A 26199-nucleotide genomic window follows, 5' to 3' on the forward strand; every position below is an offset into this window, starting at 1 on the left:
CGATACACCGACACAACCACACTTTCAGGCAGCTAGAAAGAGGAAAGGGAGTTGCGCTGTGGTCTGCGCTGCTGCTCGATTATCCCCTTCGCGCGCAGCTTCGCCTCAACGGTGCATTCAGCCCAGACTGGTTCCCTTTCGCTCATTCTTTCGCTCTTACACATAGAGCGGCGCAACCCCCCTTTCTACTGCTGCTGCTTCTCCGGTTGCTGCTGCTTCTCGTTGTTCTCACCGCCGGTGGCATTGCCGCGGCGAGCGGCATCTTCGCCGTACACGGTGGAGAGATGCTCGATCTGGTCGATCTCCCTGCGCAGGATCGTGGCAGCACACTTGATCATGAGGGCGTCCTTGAACTGCTGCGAGTTGAAGTCCATGCGACCAGTCTGGTCACGCTGGCGCTTCAGTGCCTCGTCGCGAATCGCGCGGAAGTTCTCGACGGCGGTCATCATCTCATGCTCTTCCTTGCCACCTCCGCTGCCGCCGGCCACGATCTCCTGCGCCGCCGCCACCGCGCGCTCCAGACGGCGCTGCTCCTCGTCCACGGCATCCGTCGAGGACTTGTGGTCGATGGAGGCCACGTACGCCACCTCGTCGAGGTTCTGCAGCTTGCTACGAGGGAAGGGGCGACCACCGTTGTAAAGGACAAGGGAGGTGATGTGGCTCAGCATCACATCCGAGGCAAGGTTGTTCATGGGGGCGAGGGTGACCCGGTGGTCGATGTGCTTCAGCGTTCGATCTGCAGGGTCCTCGAAAACGACGGAGGCCGTCCACGCCACCTTCGGCGTCGTCCCGTCTTCGTGGGGCATCTCGCAGTGCAGGTGAAGGCAGTGGCGACCCTGGAAAATGACAGACGGCGCGTTGCACCACAGCTGGTAGTCCTCCTCGGTCAGGTCCGCACCAGGCTGCCCCGCCGAGTACCAGCCTATGAGGTCCTGCGTCGTGTAGCGGCGCTTGGCGGCGCGCCGGCGCGTCAGCTCTGCGCGATGGGCCTTCGTGTTCGGAACCTCCGTATCCTTGTGCGTGTGCGGAATGAAGTCCGTGATGACGATCTCCTCCGCCCTGACAGTGCCGAGTATGTAGCCCGCAGCGTACTTCTTGCGCTTGGCGTGCTCAACGATGAACGCCGCCGGGTACGGCGTCAGCTGAATCGCAACCTCGGACGACATGGCAAGGCGAGCGTGTCGGGGCGGTGATTGATGGAATGCACTTGAGTGCGTGTATGTCGTTTCGGGCTGCGAAACCTTTTTGACGAGGTCCGGAGGAGAGGAGGTGCCTGTAGCTGGAGGTGTGTTACTGATGTGGTGACTCGAGATAAGCGTGTGTGCGAGGAAGAGACGACGAATGCGTTGCAGAAGACGAGTAGCACATGCTGATGGCGAGGCATGGAGTAGGGCGTATGCAAGACACACACACACACATGTAGATGCAGCGGTGCAGACATGAACCCTCAACGATTTATGCACCAATGCACATGCATACGCCACGGCGAGAGTGCCGCGGGGATGGCGGGCTGTGGGAATGGGGTCTGAGCGAGTGTGGCGGCGGCAAGGGGGGGGGGCAGGAGACGACAGCTCCGTTGCGGGTGGGGTGCGGCACCGAACACAACTTCGCTTTTTCCTCATACCTCCTCCCCGCACGCGCACTCTCAATCCCTTTGAAGCAGCGCTGACGTGCACCGTCAGAGCGCCGCTTGTCTGCCATTCCGAATATTACCCACTTTTTGTGTCTTGCTTCTGTGTTTTCCACGACGTGCGTGCGCTTCCGTGTGCGCAAAAGTTGCTCCTCGTGCACACGTGTGGCACGCAGCCTTGCACCTACGGCTGACGGATTAAGAAACGTTATGCCAGGCACACACACACACACACACACACACGCACGCACACATGCAGTCCAATCAAGAGATCAGCGCTGAGAGGGTTCAGCGCAACGGCATGTGGCACATCCTTCTTCTTCTGCCATTGCCAATGCTGCTGCTGCGGCTGATGTCCTTCAGGATGATCTTCCTACGTAATTTTGTTAACCATACTATCCGAAGAAGACAACGAAGTATGCGCACAAACGTACACACATCCAGTGTTGCTTGCTCGAGGGACCTTCATCTGGATACTCGTCGGGGCGCTGCTCCACTGCTCTCCAGCACCTGCGCCCCTCCTCCCCGATACTTTCCCACCCACTGACATACCCATCGACGCGCGCGCCTGTCTGTTGCTTCTCTCTGTGCCACCGCTGCGCAGCGGGCTGCGCTAACAAAGATAATGGAGCACCAGCAACCACGATACCGTGGCGAGGTGAACGGTGGGAGAGGGTGAGGGAGGGCGACGATGGATACGAGGATGTAGATGGACTCAACACAACACGGCTACACCCACTCTCTTGGGTATTTTTGGTGCCGCCTGTGTATGTACTGCCGCTTCTTCCGTTTGTGCTTAGTGGTGGACACCAGCGGCACCGCTCTTGTGGTAGTAGTCCTTTCCGGGCAGGAGGTCACCTGGCGGCTGGATGATGGTTTCCTTGGGGCCGTAGGCGGAGTACAGCTTCTCTATGTCCGTAAAGACACGGATGCGGAGCTGATCCTGCGGCGATAGCTTGCGCACTTCCTCCAGCGAACCACCCCAGCGCTGAATCATGGCCTTCTCCACAAAGTCGGGCTCCAGCGAGTGGTCATTGTGGTAGCGGTGAATGAAGTAAATGACGGGAACGCCGCACGCCCAGAAGCGCACCTCGCCCGGGATCGCCCACTGCACGCAGCCGCTCCACGCGCGCTGGAAGTAGTAGTCACAGAAGGCGCGCGAGGCCATCACGGGGCCCTTGAGAAAGCCCGGCGCAACGATGCGCTTGCTGCGGTAGGTGGAGAAAAATACCATTATGTGTACGCGTGTAGTGCTGGCGGCGGTCGGCGATGGTGATGAGGGGGAGAGAGAAACGTGCCTCTGGAGAGGATTCGTTAAAAAAAGAGAAGCTGCCGCAGTGCGGGGCCCAATGTGTGTGTGCGTGTGTTAAGAGGAGGTAGAGTGGTGTGCGTTGGTAATAGACAAAGAAGTGGGGAAGATCATATAGCGGAGGCGAAGGGAGGATAGGAGGAGGAGGAGGAGGAGGGGGGTGCCAAGACAACTTCTCCCTCTCTCTTGCGTTCTGCGTTCGCCTGCAGGTGCAGCCCCTCCCCCTGGCCCAAACAGACACAAAGCCCTCTGTCGGACGTAAGCACATGCACACACACACACACACAGATAGACCCACACGAGTACGTGCATGCACACGCGCCTGGGTGTGTCTGGTGTTTGCCAGGGAGCACAAGGGGAAGGGAGGAAGAGGGAGGTATGTATGCGTGCTGCTGCGCACTGCCGTCACGTGCACACGGGCGTCTCTTCTTTAAGGCAACCACAACATTTTTTTATGCCTTCGCTCGCTCGCTCCTTTTTCTGCGTGCACTCGTGTTCTCACATGAGGGGGTTTACGATGGTGCTGACGAAGGGGCAAGGAAGGAACATGTATTGAGCCGATGAATGCATGCCGATGGTGCGCGCTCGATTAGAGGGACGGTGCACTGGTGGTCGGCCGAAGAGGATGCACCCTATCGCACAGACAAAGACATGGAGAAAGGAAAACAGTGCAGAGGCACGGAAGACAACACAGAGCAACCCGACAAGAGGGCGCAGAAAGGGGGTGGGGCGGGGTGGGGGGGGTGCAACCAAAGAAAGAAACCAAACACGTTGGACTTCATTCACAAGGGCACATCGAAACACCCGATTGGACGATGTCCACCAGCACAAGACGGTGGTGCTTCTCCCCCAGCTCCTCCTCGAAGAGCGCCACTCGTCAGGCGACAGCTTCCACTGGCGGAGCCAGCGAGCGCGGAAGTCGGCGGGCGGGCAGGGAGAGAAGGGTGTATGCGTGGGAAGGTGGCAGAGGTGGCGGTGAAAGCCCAAAGTGGCACTTGTGAGAAAGGAGGAAGAGGGCAAGGCCATCCCTGGGCCCATAAACCTGTGGTGAAACAGCATAAACATGCCTCAGCCGCCCAACGGACGCACTGCCGTGGCACCTCCGCTCACAAGATGGGCATGAGCGCTATCGAAACAAGAAAAAAAAAGACAGTGAGCAGCACACCATTAGCGTCAACACGGTGACTACAGAGCCGGACACACAAGGCATGAAGATACATGAAAGGAGAGGACTTGTGGAGTGCACACAGCTTGACCGCACACACACATACACACACACACACACACAGATACGCGTATTGATGCGCGTTCCTTAGACAGAGATAGAGCCAGCAAAAGAGAGCGGTAATCCCCGCCAAAAAATCAACACAACGCCGAAACATGCAAGCTAGACCCCCCAACCCCTCTACACACACACACACTGGCACACACCTTAGCCCCCCTCCCCCTTTTTTGTTTTGCAGAGGCGAAGGGCGCGCGTGTGCGTGAGAAAGGTGTACTAGCAGGATGAGGCAAAAGAAGGGTGGGGGTGTCCGGAAGAGCGCGCTTCGTGGGCAGGCGTGACGCACTCGCCTTCAACTTTACTCGAGCACTGCGCAGTGCCGCGTGGGGAAGAAGGCGAAAAGCGCGCGCGCTCTCTCGCCATCTCTCTCCCCGTCACGGACTCACTCGTGTGCAGACCCCGTCATTTTCGCGCGCTCACTGCATAATGCGCAGACCGGTCGACTCCAAGTCGTAGATGCCACGGTGCTCGTTATACAGCTTGCGAAGACACTCGATATACTTGCCTTGCCACACCTCGAGATCCTCCTTGGTCGGGTTAGGAATGTGCGGCACCTCCAGCGGCTCCCCGACCACCACCACGATCGGGCGGCGGTGCGGCAGCAGCCCGTAGTTGAAGTTGAAGAATCCGCGACCCCTCACCAGCGGGATGGCGAAGCCGACATACTGCTTCCACAGCACCATCAGGTACCGAATCCATGGCTCGTCGGCCAGCTCCGGCACGCTGTACACGTTGTTCTCGCCGAAGCCGTACACTGGCACCAGCGGCGTCCCCTCCTGGAGCGCGATCTTGATGAAGCCTTTGCGCTTGAACAGGAGCAGGTCGTTGCGGTTCGGCTTTGCCATGAGCGACTCCTCGGCCCCGCCAACGACGAGCATGATGCTCTGCCCAGGGCCGGACCGGAGCGTCTTTCGGATGCAGGAAGCACTGGCGTCGCCGCACCCCGCCCAGATGGCAAGTTGGCGCCATAGGGGCACGTAGAGGTTAACCTTAAGGGTCTGCAGGTGGATCGTGATGCCGTGGAGCGTCTTCGACGCATCGTTCTGGTCGAGCCCAAAGTTGACGATGGCGCCGAACGAGTGAATGCCGTGCGGGTGGTACACAAAAAAGTAGTTGCGCTCCTTGTCGAAGCGGCGCCGCACCGGCCTGGGGATGACGAGGCGTATGGGGAAGTAGTCGCAGTAGTAGCGCCACACGAAGCAGCGCGTGAACGTTTGGTGCTTGCACAGCGGATGCCTGGGCCGCCCGAAGGTGAAGATCCAGATGAGGTACATCACCATGAAGGGCGCCGTGTAGCGCGAGAGCAGGAGCAGCCCCGTGATGGCCATACAGATGGGGATCCCCGTGAAAAAGGTGAAGATGGAAACAATAAGCGACTGCAGCCGCCGCTGGCCGGGGGTGTGGATGACGCTGCGCCACGAGAAGTGCGCGCCGTGAGCGCCAAAGGAGGTGGAGGACGGGTTCTCGTCGACGTAATGCTCCAGCGCGGCGAGTAGCCTGTCGGCCGCCGCCGCCTTTGGGCTATACTCCCGCTTTCCTTCTGTGGGCCGAGATATTTCTACTGCATCCTCGGCTGCCTTTCCACTTGGGCCATCTGCTGATGGCGTTCTCGGAACGCTCCATGACGCCGCAGCGGTGTCGGTGGGGCCCGCCATGGAGATGGTTTCCTTGAACGGTGTGCACTGCGCAGGCAGGGATGGCATAGTGAGTGCTGAGGAGCACCCGCTCGCGCTCTCATGTGCTGCTACAGCGTCGCGATAGCGTTGTTCCTCGCCAACGGCGAAGAGGAACGCGCGGCGGAGGTTTTTCACTTCGGTGCTGGCGATGTAACGGCCGCGCTGCTGCAGCTGCTGGAGGTGGTCAATCGCGTAAAGAATCTTGTCCAGGCCCTCCTCGACCTCTTCTCGAGAGGCAGGCGGGCGCGCGTGCGTGAGCGGCGGCTTATCGACGTGGTGGCCTGCTTCGCCGACACGTCCGTTAGTGCTGTGGCCACCCGTGCGCTGCGTACCGCAGCTACGGGCCGACGCCTCGTTGGCCAGAAATTGAAAGGAGGAAGAGATGGTGGAGGTGAGCTGCGCTATCAAAGAGCGCCTGCCTGCGTTGACCTTATCCTCTGCAGTGTCTGCGATTGTTGCTGCATCTTGCGCCGGTAGCGATGATGCAGGCGGCGATTTCAATCGCGGAGGAGTCGGCGCACGCACCTGAGATTGGTGCTGCTGCTGTAGCCGTTGCTGTTGTGGTGCTCCGTCCATGATCGATGACAGCCGTGAAGGAGGTGAGGGGAGGGGCGGTTGTGGCGATCCAGAAAGCTTGCGATGCGGGGGACGCCAGGCCAAGAGGGAGGCAAAGCTGGAGAGCGAGGGGAAAGGAGGACACAAGGGAACACGAAGGCACGAGAAGATGGAGAAGGACTGCGGCCCTCCTCCCCTTCCCACATCGACGCCCACAGGCACGCAACGCGAACAAATGCGACTTTAGGGACGTCCGCGTTGAGCACCGCACCGCAGCGTGATGGGCGACGGGTCGAGGTGTTGACAGGGCGAGATGGGAGGAATACACCCTTCCCCTCCACACACACACACACAGAGGGTGGGTGTGTGGTGGTGGTGGTGGTGGTGGTGGTGTGTGGGTGGGGGGGGGGCGGGGAGCAACGACAGAAAAAAGGCTATTCGTCAACGATTGCGCGGTGCTTTGGGGATGGGGTGGGGGGGGGCGATTCGATACTCAGCGGTGGTGGCCACCACACCCTCACACACACACACACCGGAGTGCGAGAAGGAGAATGAGAGGAGGGCGAGAGAAAGGGAGATGGAGACGGCGCACACCTCATGAACGCTGGTGTCCGTGCCTAATGAGTCCAAGAAGTGGATAACGTCGGCAATGGTATCGAAAGCCTCTCGGGGGTGGGGTGGTGGAGGTGAGAGAATGCGTAGCCTTTGGTGCATCAAGGAGCGTGCAGACCAACACACACGCACGCAGAGTCGCATACACTCACACAGAGGCCAGCCCAGTGCTACTCTTCCTCGCCGACGAAGAGTTTCGCTCTCCTCAGCGATGCCTCCTCCCCCTCCCCATCGTGCCACCTTCATCGCCAAAGGGAGGCGAGGTGAGAGGGGGGAGGGGGCTGCATGATCCTCTGTGTCTCTCTCCATCTCTTTGTGCCTGCGTATTTGTGTGAGGCCTTAGGCGAAGAGGAGGTGGGGTGGGGGTGGGCGCGTGAGAGAAGCTAAGGGACCGAGAGCGCAAAGAAGGAGGGCCTAATCAGCTTACCAGCGCCAACACAAGACACTGCCATCACCGCTGCGGCGTCATCAGACAACCGCACCGACCAATATCCATCAACAACCATATCATCTGCAGCATGGCGAAAACGAAGACAGCGCGGAAACCGACGCCACATGCATGCGCGCGCACATGCTCACCTGTATGTGCGTGCGTGCGAAGTTGTGCCGAGAGGGGGAGAGAACAGAGGAGCATCTTCGCACAAGTCGCCATCTTACTCGTCTAGGTCTTCGTCGCCGCCTGCGCTAACGTTGCCTTCCATCGCCCCGTCGTCTGCCATCGGCTGGTCCACCTCGGCGGTGGCGTCGGCCATGAGTTGCTCAGCGCGGCGATCCGCCTCTGCCGCCTGTGCCTGCGCCGCCGCCTCGGCCTCAATGGTTGCCTCTTCGTCCTCAAGAACCGAAACGTACGAGTTAATCATGTTCTGCCACCACCCCGGCATTCCCGGCGCGGCCGCGTCGCTGTGAAACCGCTGCTCGGACTTGAGCACTTCGGCCACAACCGTTTCGACCGTGATGGTACTCTTGACGGCGTCTTTCTCAGCGTCGCCGGCCTGCGAAGATTCCATCGCCGCTGAGGTTGCCTGAGAGACGGCCTCAGCCATTCCACCGTGCCCCGCTACGGCCGCTGCGGCCGCCAGCTTCTCTGTTGCGCGCACGAGCACATCCTTCTGGAAGGTCTGCATGTCCTGCGCGTTGCGCACCTGCAGCGCTCTATGATACTCGTACGACTTCCGAAGCGAGTCCACAAAGTAGTTCTCCATTGCCTGCAGTCGGCGCACAACCAGCAGCGGCATCTCTTTCTCCCGATCGTACGTGTCTTCGTCGGCGTCCTGGATGGCCGTGTCTTTCAGCGGGTCACCCGCCTCTACGGTTTCCTCCGGCGCCGGAATGGGCAGTAGCGCGCCGCTCTCCAGCGAGATGCGCCGCTCCTCCAGCTCGCCTGTTTCCTTGTTGCGCACCTTCACGATCTCGAGGTGGCATAGCTGATTCGTGGATGGGTCCACGTGGCGTACGCGAAGGACGCTGATGGGATGTTCGCGCTGCACCACCTGCTCCGGCCGCGTCTCGCTCGCCGGGATGACGACGTCCTGCACGTTGACGTTCTGAACGAGAATCTCATTCTTGTACTTGACGACGGCGATGATGGCGCCGCGTTGGCCAGCTCCCTCGCCAGAGACGACTTCGACTGTGTCACCAGGGTACCATATCCACGGCTTGATCTCGTAGTCTGGGGAGAAGTACGGGTAGCGGCCCGCGATCTGAATTTTTTGATGCGACTCCAGATCACGCGCGATCCACTGGTTGTGGTAGGTGTGATCTTGATAGAAGTCGCGCTCTTTGGGATGGCGGATGGACTCGACCAGTTCGAGCCTCTCACGGTCGCGCAGGTCAATCTTATCGTCAGTGTAGATACCCTTGAGAAGGCCCGGCTTCACCTTGGGGAGACGCAGAAGGTTGGGGCTCACATTGTAGGCCTTGAGCATCTTCTCCGGGCGCTTGTAGAAGCGCGACCGGGTACGGTACCGCGCGTACATCAGTGCTTGCGCGCAAGCGAATGAGACACGAACACACCGAATTCGGAAGCCTTTGCGTATGCGCACACAGCCCATACCGATCACACAGGAGGAGGGGTAGGGGAGGGGAGGGGAGGGGAGGGGATGGAGAGGGCGAAGGAGTCGTCAGGCGCGCCAAACAAGAGATGGAGAGGGAGAGCATGAAAGACAAAACAGTCACACGGACGTGTCTGTGCGCCTACACGCGTGAGCGTGCGCGTCCGTGCATCGCCAGCAGGACGAGGGGGAAGGAGAGGGGCAGTGCACGAGAAAGGGATACCACACGCCATACGTGCAACCGAGAGTGAACTCCGTGCGCACGTCTCTCTCTCTGAGAGCTGCAACGTGCACAAGAAGGCCGATCAGGTCAACTTTTCGACGGAATCGAGCGACTCGGCAGCGCCGTGGGCGCTATCAAGCGATGCGGTTTGTGCTCTTACCGTGCTCCCGGCTTTCACTGTGTCTGTGTGTAGTGCAAAAGAGGCTTGCCTCGTTCTACTCGATACCGGCGCGGCAGCATAGGGGAGTGCACCGCTCAGTGGGAGGGTAGCCACGGGGAAAGGGGCGGCGGTCGTGGTGGTGTGTGTGTGTATGTGTGTGAGAGAAAGTGCTGCCCTGCCCGTCCTGCACTGCTGCGTGGAGGCGACACGCTTTCCTTCATCGGCACGCTACCACACTTTCCACCAATGCTTATTCTTCGCTGCCAAGTACTTCTCCATGCAGGTCATGTACTCCCGCAGCTCTGTCTGGCAGTGCTGTAGCGACGTCTTGGCCGTCGTCACATCATGGCCATCCATCATGACTGCATGCGCCTCGAAGCAACGGAAGAAGGTGTCTGTCTGCGTCGCGCACTGCTTGCACGACGTGGGAAAGTACTGAGGCAGCCTTGTGATGGCCTTCTCGCGTGCCGGTGGCAGTGGCTGCGTCATTGCTAGCGTCACTGCTGGTGTAGTGGCAGTCGTGGATGCTGCTTCTCTTGCTATACAGAGAGAGAGAAGGGAGGAGGGGAGTGGGGCGGAGAAGAGGATCATAGCGCATCGGAAAGGAGGGCCGGCCGAGTCGAGCGCCTCACCGGGTTGCAGCCGTCATGCACACATGAGCGTTCACCAGCAGTGGCAGCCGGTGGAGCACGGCAGCAGTAATATGGCAGACAGAGGCATGCGCGCCTACATACACGCGGGAGCGCAGTCACGACCGTCACCGAGTGCGAAGGGCGAAGATGAAGAAGACCGTGATCAGACGCGGCAACACTGACGCTGTACTCTCGGAGGCACTTGCGACGCCTCGTTGCGACGCCAGGCTGCCATGCCACGTTTCGTCAATAGAAGAAGGTGGATACCCTGCCATACGCATGCGCGCAGAACGTCACCGCAGCCGCCGGCACAACAACACACTGCCACAGCGCCGGGAGCATTTCCGTGAAGGCGGGGATAGATATGCAGTGCACGGCCCAAAGCCAGAGGGAAATATAGCAGAAACGCGGCGTACTCCTGCACGCCGCGTTAGCCCACGACCAGTGGTGCTCACCACCACCACCACCACCGCTGTCACCTCCCCCTCGAGCCCTCCTCCGCAGTCGAGCGCCGCTGTTTTTTTTTTTTTGTGTTTTCTGCTCTCCACCGTCGTCTTCACCGCCTCCACGGCCCCTTCGCCCCCACCCCTCCCCCTCCTCCCGTATGCCATTTTTATGCGTTCGCGCGCCCGCCAAATGACACGGTGCCGTCCGGCTTAATCACGACCTTTATCTTGTCGCCTAGCTGAATCTGATCATTCACGCTGACGGTGCCGTCGCACTCCACAAAGGTCGCCATCTTGTAGAGCCCCTTCAGTGCAATCTTCTCCACCGTGTAGACGTAGCTGCTCGGCATCGTGATCTCTGTCCACATCTCCTTCTCGGGGGCGTCGTCGTCCGGGATGATGTGCAGAATGTCCACCGGCATCGCACACGCCAAGAACTTCTGCTGTACCTCTGGTAGCGAGTCCCCTGGGATATTCACTTCCTTGCCCGCGTCTGGGCTGTGCGCCGGGAAGACGAAGCAGGCGAGGTCGTCATCGTCGAAGCCGCTGAAGAGAAGGCGAACGCGCTCCGCGCGCACCTCCGTAAAGTCGTGCCCTTGACCAGCCGTCACCTCTTTCTTTCGACTCGTGCCCACCTCCGTGAGCTTGATGTTGAAGGAGGCGGCGTTCTGACCCTTCTGCGAACGCGTGTTGGCCACGACACGGTACACCCTCTTATCCACGCGCAGCACCATACCAGCGCGCACCTTATCGGCGAAGACGCCGCGGTGTTGGGTAAGGAGCGACGACGACGCGGCCACTGGGAGCCGTGCACTAGGGCCTGCCACACGCGCCGTGATGGGCAGAGAGCGTTTCCAGCACCTCCACATGAAGGCAAAGGAAGAGAAGGGGGCGATCTGCGTCTGCGCGCGCGTGCGTTGTTTTCTTGTACTGTGGAGGCGTGGGGATTTGCGCGAGTGTGCACGTGTGATGAGGAGAGTTAGGGAGTGTGAAGAAGTAGAAGTTCAGTAGGCAACGCGCGTGTGTGCGAGGGGGAAGGGGACATATAGGCAGGGGTTGTGTCTCTCCCCCCTCTCCCTCGCACACACGCACACACACACACACACACACGTACGCACACACCTACACCACTTGAGGTGACCATTTCGTCGAGGGGTGCACACAAAGATGGCGTGGGAGAGGACGGGAGGGTTGAGAAAGTATATCGCAGCACTGTGCGCAACCGCCACGCTGTGCACACTCACGCGGTTCGAACCAGGATGTGTAACACACCGTAGACCGTGGAGAGGAGGGGGGGGCGGCGGGCGATGGTGGTGGTGGTGGTGGGGACATTGCATACCCGTGCATACTTCCCTCTTCCGCCTCTGTTCCAGCTGCCGTCGTTCCCGCAAATGAGGGTGTAGGTGGTGATGGAGAGGGGGCAGAGCTTGTTACACGGTGGCGTTTCCCTGCTAGTGCATGCGGGGAGAGGTGCGGTGAAGCTTATGTGTGCGTGCATAGAAAGAGAAGAGGTGGCACATACAGCTCTCTCGCGCCATCTCTTCCTCCTTCGACTTTCCTCTTCTTTCACTCATATGCACCATCGCGAACGCCTGCGCCAACGCTCAAGAACCAAAACACGCACATACTCGGGCACACTCTAAATATACATTGAGGAGTGGGCCGATAGGACATCAACCCTTCGCATCTGCAATACGGTACATTACTAACAACACTCGTGGCGCAGCGGAAGCGCGCGAGAAACACGAGACACCCACTGTCAGCGCACTCGATCAAACTCCCCAACAGTGGCGACAGGCACACACGCACACACCGACGTGACTATAAGCAGTTGTATGCCATCACATAGGGCGGCCCAAGGCTTGCTGGTCCTGCGACACGGAAGCGGCGAAGTGCGTGGTGGGGCCTCTCCTCTGTTGTGATGCATCACGTGAGCATACCACAGTCGAAGGGTGACACAGTGGGGGCACGTCACTTCCTGGACCCTTTCCTGCCATTGCCGTTGGCGGTGACGCTAGCAGATACCCCAGCCCCACTACCAGTTGTACCAGATGCCGTGCCCGTGTTGATGCCCAGCTTCGTATCGAGCATGCTAATCTGCTTCGTGTATTGCTCCTCACGCTCGTGCAGTATGGTAAACGTTTCCGTGATAATGGGCTCGTGTGTGACGTACACCTTCTGCACGACCCGGCGCAGCGCCCGCGGCCCTTTGCCGCCGTAGTCAATCGTGTAGGCCTCCAAGTCCACAGACAGAGATCCCTCTTCCAGCTTCGTGAGGGTGCGGGAGTGGCCTAGGAAGAACTGCTCCACCGTCAGCATGAACTTCTTTGGGATCGGCTCCCACACCGCCGGCTTCACAACCCCCTCGTCGAGCAGCTGCGCCTCGTGCGTGTGCACCTGCCACTCAACGCTCTCCGTCTCCTCCACGTGCTGTTTCGCGATAGCGGCGCGGAGCGCCGCGTTGCAGTGGGACAGGTACTGCGCGCGAATGAGTGTTGGTGGGTGCAGCCGACGCCGCTCGTTGCGCCGTGCACACAGCAGCGCGAGGAAGCTGAGTGCAGAGATGTACGTCTCGGACAGCTCCGTTTTCAGCAGGTACTTGTTGAGGACCATCGTGGCCACGCTGCGGTCGCTCTGCGGGAGGTAGGGATCGTTCACGTGCCCCAGAAGGCTGCCCTGCATATCGAGGATGACGTGCAGCACGTCGTGTTGGTCTTCCTCAACGGCAACAACGCGGCAGGACGTGACCAGCGGCAGCAGCCATGCGCGGTTGTGCGGTGAGAAGGAGAGGTCGGCCAGCTCCAGAGCTTCCACGACGTTGCGCAGCTCTACCACGACCGCGTTATCGGGAATGGCCACGATGGCGCCATCGCTGGCGACTTCGCTCCTCTCGTCATCCTCCGTGGCGGGATTCACCTGCGAGGTGCTGTCATCTCCGCCGTTCAGCGTCACGGGGCGCTCGAGCCTGGCTGTGGTGGTCGCCGCGTACGGCAGCGACTGCCGCGCCACCACGAAGCAGGGGAGCACAAACCAGTCCCCACGCTCGATCTCGCGCAGCGACCGCTGCACATCGAAAGGGACGTCGCGGTAGCCAATGTAGAGCGTCGGCGGAGGCTGCAGAGTGGCAATGGCGCCCATACAGTACCCTGAGGTATTGGTTCCGCTGCTGTGCCGCCGACGGTTGCGAACAAACGCCAAGCCATCCTCGTCCTGCGCATTGTCGTCCACCTCGTCCCGGGCTGGCAGCTGAAAGCCGACGCGGGGGCTTCCGTCTGCCCCCATCACCTGCACGTCAGCCACGGCGCCCTCCCTCATGGCTACAACCGCCTCGCTCGATTCATGCGACTGCGCCGCAGCCGCCATCGTCTTCGCGGCTGCCCGGGCGGTGCTGTCACCGCTCTCCTCAGCCACGAAGGAGGCCGGGAACAGCGCGGTGAGCAGCGCCGCCCACTTCTGAAGGAACGCGCCGCAGCGGTCTGGCAGACTGTCGACGTGGATCCCTACGTCGTCCTCCTCCGCCGCGGCGGCTGATGGCGCCGACGACGTGTTGTCGAGCAGCGTTGTCCGCATGCGGAAAGCGCTGACCAGATCCTCGGCGATCGAGCGCTCCGGCAGCGTTAGCAGCCTGGGAAACGTGCGCCCCACGTCCTCCGGTTCCATTGTCAGGAGGCATATCGCAAACAGCGACGCGCGCGGCAGCCCTGGATAGAGCCCTCCCCACTGCGTCGTGAGGAAGTCATCGAGCACCACCACAGCAGCAACCTTGACGCCCCAGTTGCGCGCCACCTCCCGGTGGATCGCAAGGGGGTCGAAGTCCTTGATGCCCTTGATTGCGTTCTGAATTATTCGCTTCACGAAGCCGCCAGCGGCGTCGTAGGAGATGGAGAGCTCTTCCGCAATGGACCATGGCATCGGTAGAGGATAGCGCCGACGGCACTGCGCCGCCTTCCAGAGCTGGTCCACCTCCTCCAGTGACAGCTGCTCGCCGAGGTGGCGGTCCGCGGTCTGCAGCCGGCCCTCCTGCGCAACATGCGCAATACACTGGTCGTACACCTCCAGCTCCTCCACCACTGTGCGCTTCTTGATCTCTGAGGAGAACATTACCTGCTTAAGGATGCGCCGCCCGCTAGCCTCGCGAATCAGGGGGCCCTCGATCTTGATCTTTGGGCTGTTTGCCGGCAGCTTATCAGGCGACACGAGACCCAGCGCACGTGGCACACCGAACACGAGGTGCGTGTTCGCGTTGACGGCCTTGATGCACTGGAGCAGCAACACCTGCTTCGGCGGCGCCCCGCCGTTCTTACCACGCTTGAAGGCGAGCTGACGTACCGGGGTAATGACCTTCGCCGAGTCTCCCGACCAGTAAGCGCGGAAGTGGGAGCTTGTGTCGATGTCGTCGACGCGCTCTACCAAGTTGCCCGCTGCTAGGTCTCCTGCACCAGCGCCGGTGCCAGAGAATACACGCTGAAGGGCGAACTGCTGCGCCACTGGCCCGCGGAATTTGGGAAGGTGGATGTAGATGATATCCCCCTCCACCAGCGCGACGGAGACGCGGAACTGCACGAGGAGCGACACTTCTGTGCGTGGCAGCGGCGGCTTAATGGTGATGGCGCTAGAGGTGAATTCCGCAGCTTGACTGCCATCCGCTCTCGCCTCCCCGCCTACCACTACAGCGGCCGGCGACGTGCTCAGTGTGTTGGTGGGCTGCGCTAGAGCCTTCAAGGCGGCGCAGTGGCTGCCTGGCGCGTTCGGCAACGAGACCGACGTGTACTGGCACAGTCGCTCAAAGGCATCAAAGACGGGCTTAGCTTTCTTCGCGGAGCCCCTTTGACCTCCTGCTGGCTTGGGTGGCATGCTGGCGCCGGTACGCGTTCTGCTAACTGTCTTGTGGCGGTGGCTGATGAGACACGGAGATGGGAGGGAGAGCAGAGGGGATACGCAAGGCAGCTCCCTCCCCACATCACCCCCACACGTGCACCAGCCGTCAAGGAAGAGGTGAAGCGATGACGATGGTTGAGGGCATGGAGAGAGAGAGAGGGGCGGTGAGTAAAGAAGGTGCAGGTATACAACAAGACACACACACACACACACATGGGGCTGGGGGCGTATGCCGCAGTGCACACAGGGAATAGGGATAATAAAAAGGCGTGTGCGTGTTGAGCCAAAGAGAAGCGTCGGGCCACAAAATGCGCAAGCCTCGCCCAGTCTGCGTCCGCCGGCTTCTAATTTTGTGCCCACACTGCCCTCGCCATCGCGCCTTCGCGTGGTTGCGCGATCTTCAAGCCTCTGTGCGCCCACACACATACCGTTGAGACGACAGCGGAGGGAGAGGCGCGCTGATGAGGGGTGCCGCTGACCTTTTCGCTCTTTGCTTTTCTGCTGCTGCTGAAGATGCAGATGACCAAGGCGAGAGAAGTGGAAGGGAGGGAGGCGCGAAAGACACATGCATCGGCACATCGCATGCCCTGCCACCATCACCACCACGAGCATCCCATTCACGGCGTGCTCTCTCTTTACCCACACCCACAGTCCTAGTCCCCCCCTCCCAAGGCAGCATCAGATGGCCATCTAAGGAGGCAGTGAGCGGCCCGCACATGCAGACGCGGCAGCGCGTCAAAAGGAGGGGTAGGAAGAGAGGCGAGGTGGTTGCTTGCCTCCGTCGCCGCACTACTTCACGCCTCCATTCACCCCTCTTGCGCACGCGCACACACACGCGCTGGTGGCCCTGTTACTCACGATAGACCACACTCGTGTCGACGTGGTGGAAGGACGTGGTGAAGGAGCGCAGTTTGACTTCGGTGCCGCGCTTGAGCACTTGCGGGTCGCTCGGCTCCCACGCTGTCGACGGCACCTGCGCGTCTGCAGATGTGTACACGAGCAGGTCGAAGGCACATGGCTGTGTAATCACAGGCAGGAAGGACACGCAGGCGGTGATCTGCCGCATCACGGCTTGAATCTCCATGCGAACGTCCTCCTCGCTCTTGCGACCGCCGCCGTGCAAGCGCGACGACGACGCTGCGGGCTCTGTTTCTATGTTGATCTCCCACCGCTCCAGCGTCTGCACTGACGGAACGTCGGTAATAAGTATCACCAGACGCCGGCACGTTCCGTGCGCAATCCACGACGAAATCTGCTGTAGAAGCTCCGTCAGGTACGCGTTCAAATCTGCATCAGTGGAGATCATGAGCGACAGACCGAACTTCTTCACCTGCTGGAAGTCGTCTGGCGGGTAGACACCTCGCTGGTAGAGAATATTATTAATGGCAAAGCCGAGGTACTCCGTGACGGTGGCGACGGAGCCGGTGAGGGAGATGGCGTGAGTCGTCTGCGTCATGGCTCATGCCGTGCGCGCAGGCGTGCGCTCCTGAGGTGATGGGGACAAATGAGGGTGGAAAGAAGAGTGACGGCTCAGCGGAAGCCGCTGCCGTCCCGATATGTCCTTCCTTTACGTGTGTATGTGTGTATCCAAGTCGCTGAGCGACGCGCGCGCGCGCGAGAGTAGGTGCGGCGTCGCAGGCGCACATTTGCATGCATGGGAGACGACCAATACAACCGAAGGGGAGGGGTGGTGATCGTGGAGGGAGAGTCGAGCGAGAGCGCCGTGGATGATGCCCTTGCTTGCCCATCATCCCCCTGTTACACAGACATTCGGTAGGGAGACGCCCCGTGACACATGTGTCGCATGTCTCAGTGATTTTTTCAGTATGTGCCCTTAGCGTTTGTAGGTGTATGCGGCGTCGACAAGTGTGTGCTGGGGCAGCGAGTGAGAGATACGCTATACCATACATAAACATATTCTCGACGTTTTGCGTCTTTCTCGCGACCATCGATAACAATGCCAAGCACACACACACACACACACACCACATGTGCCACAACATGGAGGGCATGCCATCTACCCCCGTGAAGTTACTGTATCACCACCGGCTCCATCACGAAGCCTCGCACAATCACGAAGACAGGAAAACAAAACAAAGAAACGGTCATAAAAGAAATAGCCTGCTAGCATACATCGTTCGCGCTCCCACACAGCCACACGCACACATATATACATATACATATATATATATATATGTATACACACACATATATATATATACAAACGTGTGTGTGCTTGGCCGTGTGTATTTATGCGCGGAGGCATATGCGAACCACCACCACTATGTAAAGCACACATGCGCGCATCCCACATTCAAAATGTCATCGGCGCCGTTGATATAACGCCACACCATTGGAACGAGCGGTCGCAGCAGCAGCAGCAGCAGGAGTCGGGGGAAGGAAAGGGAAGCGGATGGATACATACAGATACACATATAGATGTATAGGCACGCTCGTGATAGGAAGAGGTGGGGTGTGGTGGTGGTGGTGGTGGGAAAGCACCAGTGACGACACCGGCCACGCGTGCAGCTTGCACAGACATACACGTCCACACAGACGAGCCTTTGACTCGTCCCAAGATACACGCAGACACGGACGCCCAAAGCGGGGGTTCCATGAGGACGGCTGCGCGCGGCTCGGATAAGTGCGCACGGAGAGAAGCTGATGCATCGCTGTGTGTGCGCGCGTGGTGCGCTCATGTCGATACAGAAACGAGCGCGTGGAAGCGCTACTAGAAATCGTGGGTGGATGCATTATGGTACTTGGTTGCGTACCTTACTGTACATGTGCGCGCCAGGATGGAGGTGCCACACCATCTCCCGATGCTTCACAGGAGCTCCACAAACTCGCTGTGAGTGGGCAGCCCGCTCTGCACCACGTACGTGCCCTCCACCACAAGCAGACGATGCTCCGTGGCGTCCACGAGCTTCCGCGCCGCCGCGTGCTCCAGCGACCATTCTTTTGGGTAGTGGATGTGCAGCAGATCGACCGCCTTGCGCGCCCATATCAGAGCATCGCCGCACTCACCGACAGTATAGAGCAACTTGGACAGCGCCTCCATGATGCGCACGGCGGCGAGCGAGTTGTCGCCGAGGTGGGACGCCTCGTAGAGGGCGAGCGACTGACCGTATTTTTCTCGAGCTTCGGTCGTGCAGCCTTGCGACTCAAGCATGGCTGCCCACATGAACAGCGTCGCGGCAAGGTGTAAGGCCTGCGAGACGGTGTCGAAGGATGTCTGAACGAGAGCGTTGCGCTGGGCCACGAGGTGCTCGCCTCGCTCGCGGGCCTCGGCGGCCTGCGCAGCGCAGCTTCGGACAGCCCTGCCGCCATAACCCTCGTTACCAGCGCTGCTACCCATCGCCTCTTGCTGCTCCAACATAAGCACATCCTTTGGCTTCAGCACATCGGTGGATACGAGCAGGACGCCGCGGCGGTCCAGCAGCCGCGTAGTCTGCTGCAGGCACTCGATGGCACTGTCCGTGTTCTTTAGCAAGTAAAACAGTTCCGCCGTGTTCCACAGCGGCACCACAAGTCTCTCGCTGTGCGGGCCGACGCGCTCTCGCAGGCGCTGCAGGCGCTCCTCGAACCGCGCGCAAAGAGTGGCCATGTCGAGATCAAGCACCGCCGTCGGCGGGCAAAGCAGAACCGCGCCCAGGAACTGCGTGTCCATCAAGATCAAGTCGTCCTCGGCCAAGCGGTTTGTCTGCGCAATGGCGTAGGCAGCGCTCAAGTGCTCGATGGCAGGCCGCCAACGCTGCTGTGCCTCGGCCATCAATCCAACCACGTAGTGGGCCATGAGCCGGTCGTAGGACTGCGGCCCGACCCCTCGCTCCAAGGCGGACATGCTGCGCGTGGCCAGGCTGGCGCTGTGCCGGCTATTGGTCACGTAGTGCTCGACGTAGGCGTAGAGCAGGTTGGCCCTGGCAGCAAGCGGGTGCAGAGGGCCGCGGGTGCGGACGACGCGGTCAGCCATCTCCTTCAGTATGGGCATGATATCTGTCACCTGCCCCGGCTGCATTCTGCTCTTCGCGAGCATAAGTCCCACCCACAGCACCGCCGCAAGGGTGGCGCGCTGATGGCGCTCCACGTGGCGATGCTTGCCGAGCACCAGCTCCTTTACAGCGCTCTCTACGACCTCTATGCCTTCCTGCTCGTGGTCGTTCTGGAGGAGCTGCGCGCCCGCAAAGCACAGCAAGTTCCACCGCAGCCGCTTCTGCGCCGCTTCCATCTTGGCTGCGACGTCGCCGGAATCCTCGCCTTCGCCGCTGCTCAAGGCGCTGGGGTGGCCGAAAACTCGCACCGGCTTAGCGGAGCCGCGGCCCGTCGTGAAAGCCCCCCGTCCGCGCCCACATGTGTGCAGCATCGTGGAGGTGCCGCTATCATCACCGTCGCATGCTATGGACGGCCGCACCTGGCTCGGGAACACCGTGAAGAAGCCCTGCTCCATCTCCTGTAGATCGCCTCTGCCGCGAAGCAGCTGCACCGCTTCCCGCAACAGTGTAACCATGTCTCCCGTGCTGACAGGTAATGCGCTGCCGGCTGCACTGCGCTTCTGCTGCATGTCGTCGTTGGCGGTGGTGGCTGCCCCGGTGGCGGCGAGAGCGCCCGCCGTGGCTCCGACGGGCCCGCTACGCCCGAGGTACGTCTTCGCGAACACCAGCACAAGGCGCAGCTGCGCTTGTTGTAGGGGCTGCGCCGCGCGCGCCACACTGTCGCTGCCATGGTCCACTGGAAGCATGTTGAGCTCGAGGTTATCTATGTAGTGTGGAAGCCGATCGCGCTTACCGGCCGCGACACAGGCGACGGTACACAGCAGCTCTGCCTCGACCACCTCGTACGCGTCGGGGACGTCGTCGCAGAGCTGACGCGTGAGCATCACGACATCCTCGGCGATTGTGGCGGCTGTGACGTAGTCGCCGTAGAAAAAGTACGCCTCCGCCAAGTCGCGTTGCGCCGCGTTCACCAGCGCGTCCGTATCACCCTCCAGCAGGCACAGCGTGTGGACACGCTGAAGCGCGTACTCGACGGCCTCGCCGTAGGCCCCGACAATCAGCATGGTCGTCATGGACAGCTCCAGTGCGTCTTCCAGCGAGCGCAGTAACTCGATGTCCTTCCCAGAGAGCCTCGCGTTGCCGTCAGGCCCACCGCCGCTCGTGCACACCTTCCTTGGCGAGGCAGGCGACCCAGCAGACAGGATCGCCGCTGCCGCTTGTTGCAGCCCTTCTCGGGTGCCGCGCGTTAGGGCGGTTGTCTTAAGCAAGGCGCTGTGGCAGAACTGGTTGCAGAGCTGCACCGTGTCGTTGTACAGCTGCGTCGACGCCCGTTCCTCTTCCACTGCCAAGCACAAGATGAGCCGCCGCAGCATCGCAAACGTCTTTTCCGTTGTCACTTCGACCGAGGCCTTGAGCTGAACGCCGCCGCCGGCGCTGCAGCCGTTCGCCGTGACGCCGCCGCGGTTTGCGAGGATGGCGAAGGGGTTGTTGATGTTGGGGCTGCTGTGACAGAAGATGCTGTCGGCGCCACCGCTCAAGTTGCGCGACGCTGCCGTGGAGGACCCGCGGCGGGGGTGCACGGATGCGCGTCTGCCACTGCCACTGACGCTGCTGTTGCCGATGCCGCCGTTACACAAGTACAAGTTGGCGATCATACCAGCCAGCGCGCCGTCGCTGAGTTCCTGAAGGGCCTCGTGCTTGAAGCGGGTTCGTGGTTCACTGCGCAGGAGGTCCTTGTCCTCCTCGCGGAACAGGGTTATCAGGCGGTCCTGCCACCCGGTCAGCCGCATGTAGCCCAGCGGCGACTGCAGACTGTCCATGAAGAAGAAGGTGGTCGGCAGGGGAGGGCAGCGCAGCTCGCGGTTCGCCGCCGCGTCGGCGTCGCAGACGTCGCCACTCTTCCCCGGGGTCGTCTCGGAGCCGTCGCCGTGGCGGTGCGCCGGCGAGGCCTGGCCGTCGCTGTTTGACGCACTGTTCGGCCACTGCGGCTCCCATGAGGTCGTGGCTGGTGCTGAGACAGGCCCGTTTGTGCCCGACTGCGGCTCGAGCTCCAGCACCTCCACCTTTGGCTTGCGCCGCTTCCGTTCCTTGCCGACCGACGATGTCGCCGGCTGGCTTCGACTGTCAGAGTCCACCGCCGATGTCCCGCTCAGGTCCTTGTCGCCCTCGTCATTCGACAATGTGGTTCTCGCCTGCGGCGGACTACCGCTGCTCGAGGTCGCGGATGCACGCCGCGGCTGTTGATGACACCATTTCTGGGCCGCTGCTCCTTGCTCGGCCTTATCTCCTGCCTGCTGCATCTTGCGCTGCTGCAGCCGGCGGAGCCGCGTTGTCTCTGTGTAACAGGCGTAGCGCAGCTCGTGTGGATTGGTGGCAGGAAAGAGGTAGTGATGGGCGCGATGCCGGCTGTCCGCCTTCTTGCCCACCGTGCCGTTCCCTCCGCGGAGGTCGTGAGCAGCTCCACCTGCCGCGGCGCCGTTTTGTGCTGCTGGTGCATAAGCTGCCGAGATGGCCACCGCCGCCGCTTCTGCGACGTTGCGTGCGGCCATGCTCTGCACATCAAGGCTGTTGCGCCGCGGCTGGCCTAAGGGTGCTTGCTTCTCCAGCTGTGCCACTGGATTCGGTGCTCCGGCGGCCACGCCGTCCTTCGCTGGGGACGGCGTGCGGTTTATACGACCTGCACTGGTCCCTGACACCGCCGCTGGGATCGACCCGGTGGCCTCTTGGTTGAAGTGGGCGAGGGAAAGAGAAAAGCCGTCTGCGCCTTGCGCTTCTGCGCCACTGCTGTCGCGAGCAGAGCGCTGTGCCATGGCGGCGGCGTTTGCCGCAGTTCCGGCCGTGATCGCGCGCGCAAATCGCGCTGCGGCCGACGGCACGTGTGCGTAATGCGTGCCACCACCACCCATAGTGCTGGCGACCGTCTGGTCACGCTCTGCCTTGGTGGCAGCTGCGCTCGTGCTATGCTGCAACACGAGATGGCAGGTCAGCGTGTTGCTGCTCTTCAGCACAGCCCCTGCGTCCGGGTCCACGCTGCCGCAGTCCACGCCGGTGATGGTGAGCTTTGCGGTGCCTTGCAGCGAGGTGTTGAGCTCCATGAAAAGGTCCCCGGTGCTGGCGTTGATGTACGGTGGCGCAACGAACAGGTTCCTCACTGACGCGACCACCTTGTACTCGAGCACGCGCTCCAGCCCGACCTGCTCGCCTAAGCCGGGCCGCAGCCCAACGAGATGGTGAATGCAGTACAACCCACTGCTACCAATGCGGTCCTCGCGGGTGATGTCGAGGCCGACATTTTCTTCCTCATGCATGAGCGCAGACTTCGCTGTGCGCGGGCGTCCACCGACCGAGGCCACTGCCGCCCCGGCCACCGGCGTGCCGCCGCCAACGGCTGTGGCAGAGTCTGTCGTATACTCGCGCTGCATCACGAGGGTGGTTGTGTCCACCCTAAAGCGAACCGAGTTCAGCGTCGCCACCGGCGCACCGTTGCTCGCCGTCGTGAAGGCTATCGCGGGGGGCGGAAGTGTGTCGGCAGTCGGGATGCTCACATCCCAGTCAATGCGCCGTCGAGCACTTGCGAGGGTCTTGAGCTGTGCTTCGGCCCCCGTAAGCTCGGGAAGCAGCTCTTGGGCGAGGTGATACTGCAGCCGTGGCGGCTCCAACGCACCGCTGCGCGGGTTTGTGTGGGCAACCTCGATCACATCCTCGCCTGTGGTGCCGTAGAGGCGACGCAAAAGGCCGAGCGAGCTCGCCGTGGCGGTGTTTTCGAGGGTCTGCTGCAGCAGCGGTACGTTCTCGGCGCGAGGGCGACCGGTGCGGATCGCCTCCACCGTGACTACGGCGTCATCTGTGCCTCTGCAGACCGAGGACGAGGCGGCGCAGGTCGGCGACGCTGCCCGTCCGCGTGACCGGCGAGAGGCGCCGCCACTGGCCGCCCCCCAAGTCCCTCCAAATGCGCGGGTTCTGTCCGGAGACCCGCTTTTGCGCTGCGTTTCGTCGCCGGCCGAGGCAGCCGCTGCCGCCGCGCCGCGGGTATCGTTGAGCTGCGGCCCAATACCTGGGCGGAGAAGCGCGTCAGGAAGTACGCTCAACGAACGCACTTCGCGTATTTCCTCTTGGACAGATGGCGACACCATTAGCTGCGGGTTCACCACGGCGCCGCCGACAACGTAGTAGGCCGGCGCCTCGGTTGCCGTGGGCGCTGCCGCCGGCGCCGCCTGAGAGCTCGGAAGCGCTCTCACGCACGTCTGACGAGTTATGCACGTCTCTGCATTGGGTGGGCGTGGGACCCGCGCCGCATCCGAGAAGTTACGTGCAGCGTAGTGGGTGGAAGGCATCCGCTGCGCTGCTGGTGTGCCCCGCATGGAAGCAGAAGACAGCCATGGCCGCGCCGCTGCGGCAGGGCGCGATACGGGAGGGCTGTGCGGCGCCATGTGCCCAAGGCTTGGGACGATTGCTTGCTGCTGCTTGCCTGACCGCGCGTTCGGACGCCGGTAGCTGCTGGCCGATCGAGCCGGAGGTGCGCGCGAAGCCAACTTTGACGGTGACGTCATCGTTGGCCCGCGCACCGCCGAGTCACCTTTTGGCATATTCGAGCAGGCGGGGGGGGGAGAGCGTTCTGCGGCCGCGAGCCGGGAGAGGCACTGCGGCGCTGGACTGTGGGTGGTGCCGCGGCGCTCTGTGCAACGCGGCGTACGTGTTTGTGCGTGGGTGGAGTGGAGGGGTAGGGGTGGGGTTGGCGCCAGTCCGCTGAAAACAGGATCAAGGGGAAAGGGGGTGTGAGAGGAGCAGGGCGGGGGCGATGCAGATGCGGAAAAAGAAGTCACCGAGAGCCACGCTCAATACATGAAAAGAGAAGAGTGTAGCAGCCATGACAAGACCAAACCGAATGGCACACGTACACACACGTGATGTGGGGCGTGTGAGAGCGTGCGTTGGGGAGGTGTGCGTGCGTGTGTGCAAGACAAGGATAGACTTGGTGCGCGCTGACACCCTAACTTTACAAGTAGTACCTTTCTGTTTCTTATCCGCGTGTGTCACAGGCCCCACATCGCGTGGTGTGAAGCAGTGCTAGACACACGCTGGCGCTTCGCCCATCAGGTGGCTGGTACAGGCGTGTTCGCAGTTGCGGGTCGATCCGACGCAACGCCATCCGGGCCCTGACCGCCGACACCCGTAGCAGTAAACCGCCCTGACCTCCCCACGTCGTAAGCGCTTGACTCTGTCACCACCAACAGTAGCTCGGCATTCAGCAGGAACAGGAGGAGGAGGAGGGGGGCTGCTTGGCCCTCCGCACAGATAGAGAGATGGGGGTGGGGGCGCCCGGGGCCCTGAGATACGACGCACTGAGAGGGGCGCGTGCCCGCCACACCTGTCATCCGGGGATGACGGAGTGGGCGTAAAGGTAAAGGATGGGGCCGATGGTGTGTGTAGAAGTTACGGCAAGGCCATCAATAAGACCGAAGAGAGTAGGAGTCAGGACATGGCAAGAGGTAAGGGTCGAGGGGGGGGGCGGAGGTGACGAGCAAGCGAGAAAACGCCTACGCGCTGCGTCTGCCGTGGCACCGTCACCAACACCCCACCAAAACAGCCAAGAAGTCTTTGCGCTTCGCCTACTCGAGCATGCGCTCCTTCAGATTGTTCAGTGCTGTGGCCACGTACGTCCACTCGTGGACGATGTGATGAAAGGCGCCCATATCGCCGTCATTCCAGCTCTTGACGGCGTCCTTGAAGTAGCCAACGGCGCGGTCCTCGAGGTCGAAGCGGAGCACAGACCACTGCCGACGCACGCCCTCGTCTGACGAGTCGCCAGCGAAGATCAACTCGTTCATAGCCAGCATCTCCATGAGGAAGTCATCGCTCATGGGGGCATCGGGTCGCACCTCACGCGCCTTCATGGTGCGCTGGTCGTCCTCGACCAGCAGCTCCTCCTCCTCTGCTGCACTGAGCGGGCTACCCTTGACTTCTTCGGCCTTCACGAGGCGAGAGAGGTAGCGGCAGCGCGAATACGGCGCCCGCAGAGTCTCGTACGCGGCGTTGGCGTACGTGGAGACATCGGTGCTGCTCTTCGTTTCGTTGGAGGTGCACGCAAACGGCAGCGGCGATCCCGAGGTCGCGGGGGCAACATCGGCCGCCTCTGCCTGCTGCTGCTGCGCCTGCACGTGCCGTTGGTCGGGGTGCACGAGGCGCTGGAGGTTGTGGTACTTCTTCTGCAAAGCCGCCACATCGAGGTCGGGGTGCTTGGCAATCCGGAAGAAATGAAAGTAGTTACCTTTTCCCGCATCAGTGCTGGGCGCGGCTGGCGTGGCGGAGGCGAAGGAGGAGCATCGGCGCTGCTGCTGCGCCATCCAGGGCAGAGAGGCATCCCAGCACGCGACAGGAGCGTGCGATCGCAGCACAAGACCCTTGAATACCCGCGGTCGCGCGAAGAGAGAACACTGGGCGAGCATCTCGGTGAGTCTTGCAACGAAGATGGCCGTGGCGCCAGCTCGGAGAGGGGGAGGGAGGAAGAGGAGGACTCAGCTTGGGGAGCCGCACGCAATCCAGTAACACAGAGAGAGAAGTGTGCGTGTGCGTCTGTGTGTGTGCCGGGGCAGCGGAGGACCGGTTAAGAGGTGGATCGACAGTGGCGGTGCATCAAAGGGGTGGTCATCGCACCAGTTCGTTGTCCTGGCAGCAGTAGGGAGGAGCGGAAGCGGCGTTCAGCGGCCGTTATACCAGGTGCGCAGGATGGATACATCCACATACATGCGCATC

General features: G+C 61.4%; 10 protein-coding genes across 10 annotated transcripts; all 10 read right to left on the reverse strand.

Annotated features, from left to right (window-relative positions):
• Positions 1-185: 185 nt before the first annotated feature.
• On the reverse strand, positions 186-1166 carry LDBPK_251670 (hypothetical protein, conserved; the record flags this gene model as incomplete). The annotated part of the gene is made up of 1 exon (XM_003861449.1): positions 186-1166. The coding sequence occupies one exon, from the start codon at positions 1164-1166 to the stop codon at positions 186-188; it is 981 nt and encodes a 326-aa protein (XP_003861497.1).
• A 1260-nt stretch (positions 1167-2426) lies between these two features.
• LDBPK_251680 (hypothetical protein, conserved) lies at positions 2427-2864 on the reverse strand (the record flags this gene model as incomplete). The annotated part of the gene is made up of 1 exon (XM_003861450.1): positions 2427-2864. The coding sequence occupies one exon, from the start codon at positions 2862-2864 to the stop codon at positions 2427-2429; it is 438 nt and encodes a 145-aa protein (XP_003861498.1).
• A 1773-nt stretch (positions 2865-4637) lies between these two features.
• On the reverse strand, positions 4638-6473 carry LDBPK_251690 (hypothetical protein, conserved; the record flags this gene model as incomplete). The annotated part of the gene is made up of 1 exon (XM_003861451.1): positions 4638-6473. One exon carries the CDS (start codon positions 6471-6473, stop codon positions 4638-4640), a length of 1836 nt encoding a protein of 611 aa, XP_003861499.1.
• Positions 6474-7717: 1244 nt separating this feature from the next.
• LDBPK_251700 (hypothetical protein, conserved) lies at positions 7718-9115 on the reverse strand (the record flags this gene model as incomplete). The annotated part of the gene is made up of 1 exon (XM_003861452.1): positions 7718-9115. One exon carries the CDS (start codon positions 9113-9115, stop codon positions 7718-7720), a length of 1398 nt encoding a protein of 465 aa, XP_003861500.1.
• Positions 9116-9726: 611 nt separating this feature from the next.
• On the reverse strand, positions 9727-10089 carry LDBPK_251710 (hypothetical protein, conserved; the record flags this gene model as incomplete). Its single annotated transcript, XM_003861453.1, has 1 exon — positions 9727-10089. One exon carries the CDS (start codon positions 10087-10089, stop codon positions 9727-9729), a length of 363 nt encoding a protein of 120 aa, XP_003861501.1.
• Positions 10090-10743: 654 nt separating this feature from the next.
• On the reverse strand, positions 10744-11445 carry LDBPK_251720 (hypothetical protein, conserved; the record flags this gene model as incomplete). Its single annotated transcript, XM_003861454.1, has 1 exon — positions 10744-11445. The coding sequence occupies one exon, from the start codon at positions 11443-11445 to the stop codon at positions 10744-10746; it is 702 nt and encodes a 233-aa protein (XP_003861502.1).
• Positions 11446-12547: 1102 nt separating this feature from the next.
• LDBPK_251730 (hypothetical protein, conserved) lies at positions 12548-15430 on the reverse strand (the record flags this gene model as incomplete). Its single annotated transcript, XM_003861455.1, has 1 exon — positions 12548-15430. The coding sequence occupies one exon, from the start codon at positions 15428-15430 to the stop codon at positions 12548-12550; it is 2883 nt and encodes a 960-aa protein (XP_003861503.1).
• Positions 15431-16304: 874 nt separating this feature from the next.
• LDBPK_251740 (rev7, putative) lies at positions 16305-16910 on the reverse strand (the record flags this gene model as incomplete). Its single annotated transcript, XM_003861456.1, has 1 exon — positions 16305-16910. One exon carries the CDS (start codon positions 16908-16910, stop codon positions 16305-16307), a length of 606 nt encoding a protein of 201 aa, XP_003861504.1.
• Positions 16911-18281: 1371 nt separating this feature from the next.
• Positions 18282-24032, reverse strand: LDBPK_251750 (hypothetical protein, unknown function; the record flags this gene model as incomplete). The annotated part of the gene is made up of 1 exon (XM_003861457.1): positions 18282-24032. One exon carries the CDS (start codon positions 24030-24032, stop codon positions 18282-18284), a length of 5751 nt encoding a protein of 1916 aa, XP_003861505.1.
• A 1023-nt stretch (positions 24033-25055) lies between these two features.
• LDBPK_251760 (hypothetical protein, conserved) lies at positions 25056-25892 on the reverse strand (the record flags this gene model as incomplete). The annotated part of the gene is made up of 1 exon (XM_003861458.1): positions 25056-25892. The coding sequence occupies one exon, from the start codon at positions 25890-25892 to the stop codon at positions 25056-25058; it is 837 nt and encodes a 278-aa protein (XP_003861506.1).
• Positions 25893-26199: the final 307 nt, after the last annotated feature.

The sequence above is a fragment of the Leishmania donovani genome, chromosome 25 (genome assembly GCF_000227135.1).
Source record: "Leishmania donovani BPK282A1 complete genome, chromosome 25".
NCBI classification, from domain to species: domain Eukaryota; phylum Euglenozoa; class Kinetoplastea; order Trypanosomatida; family Trypanosomatidae; genus Leishmania; species Leishmania donovani.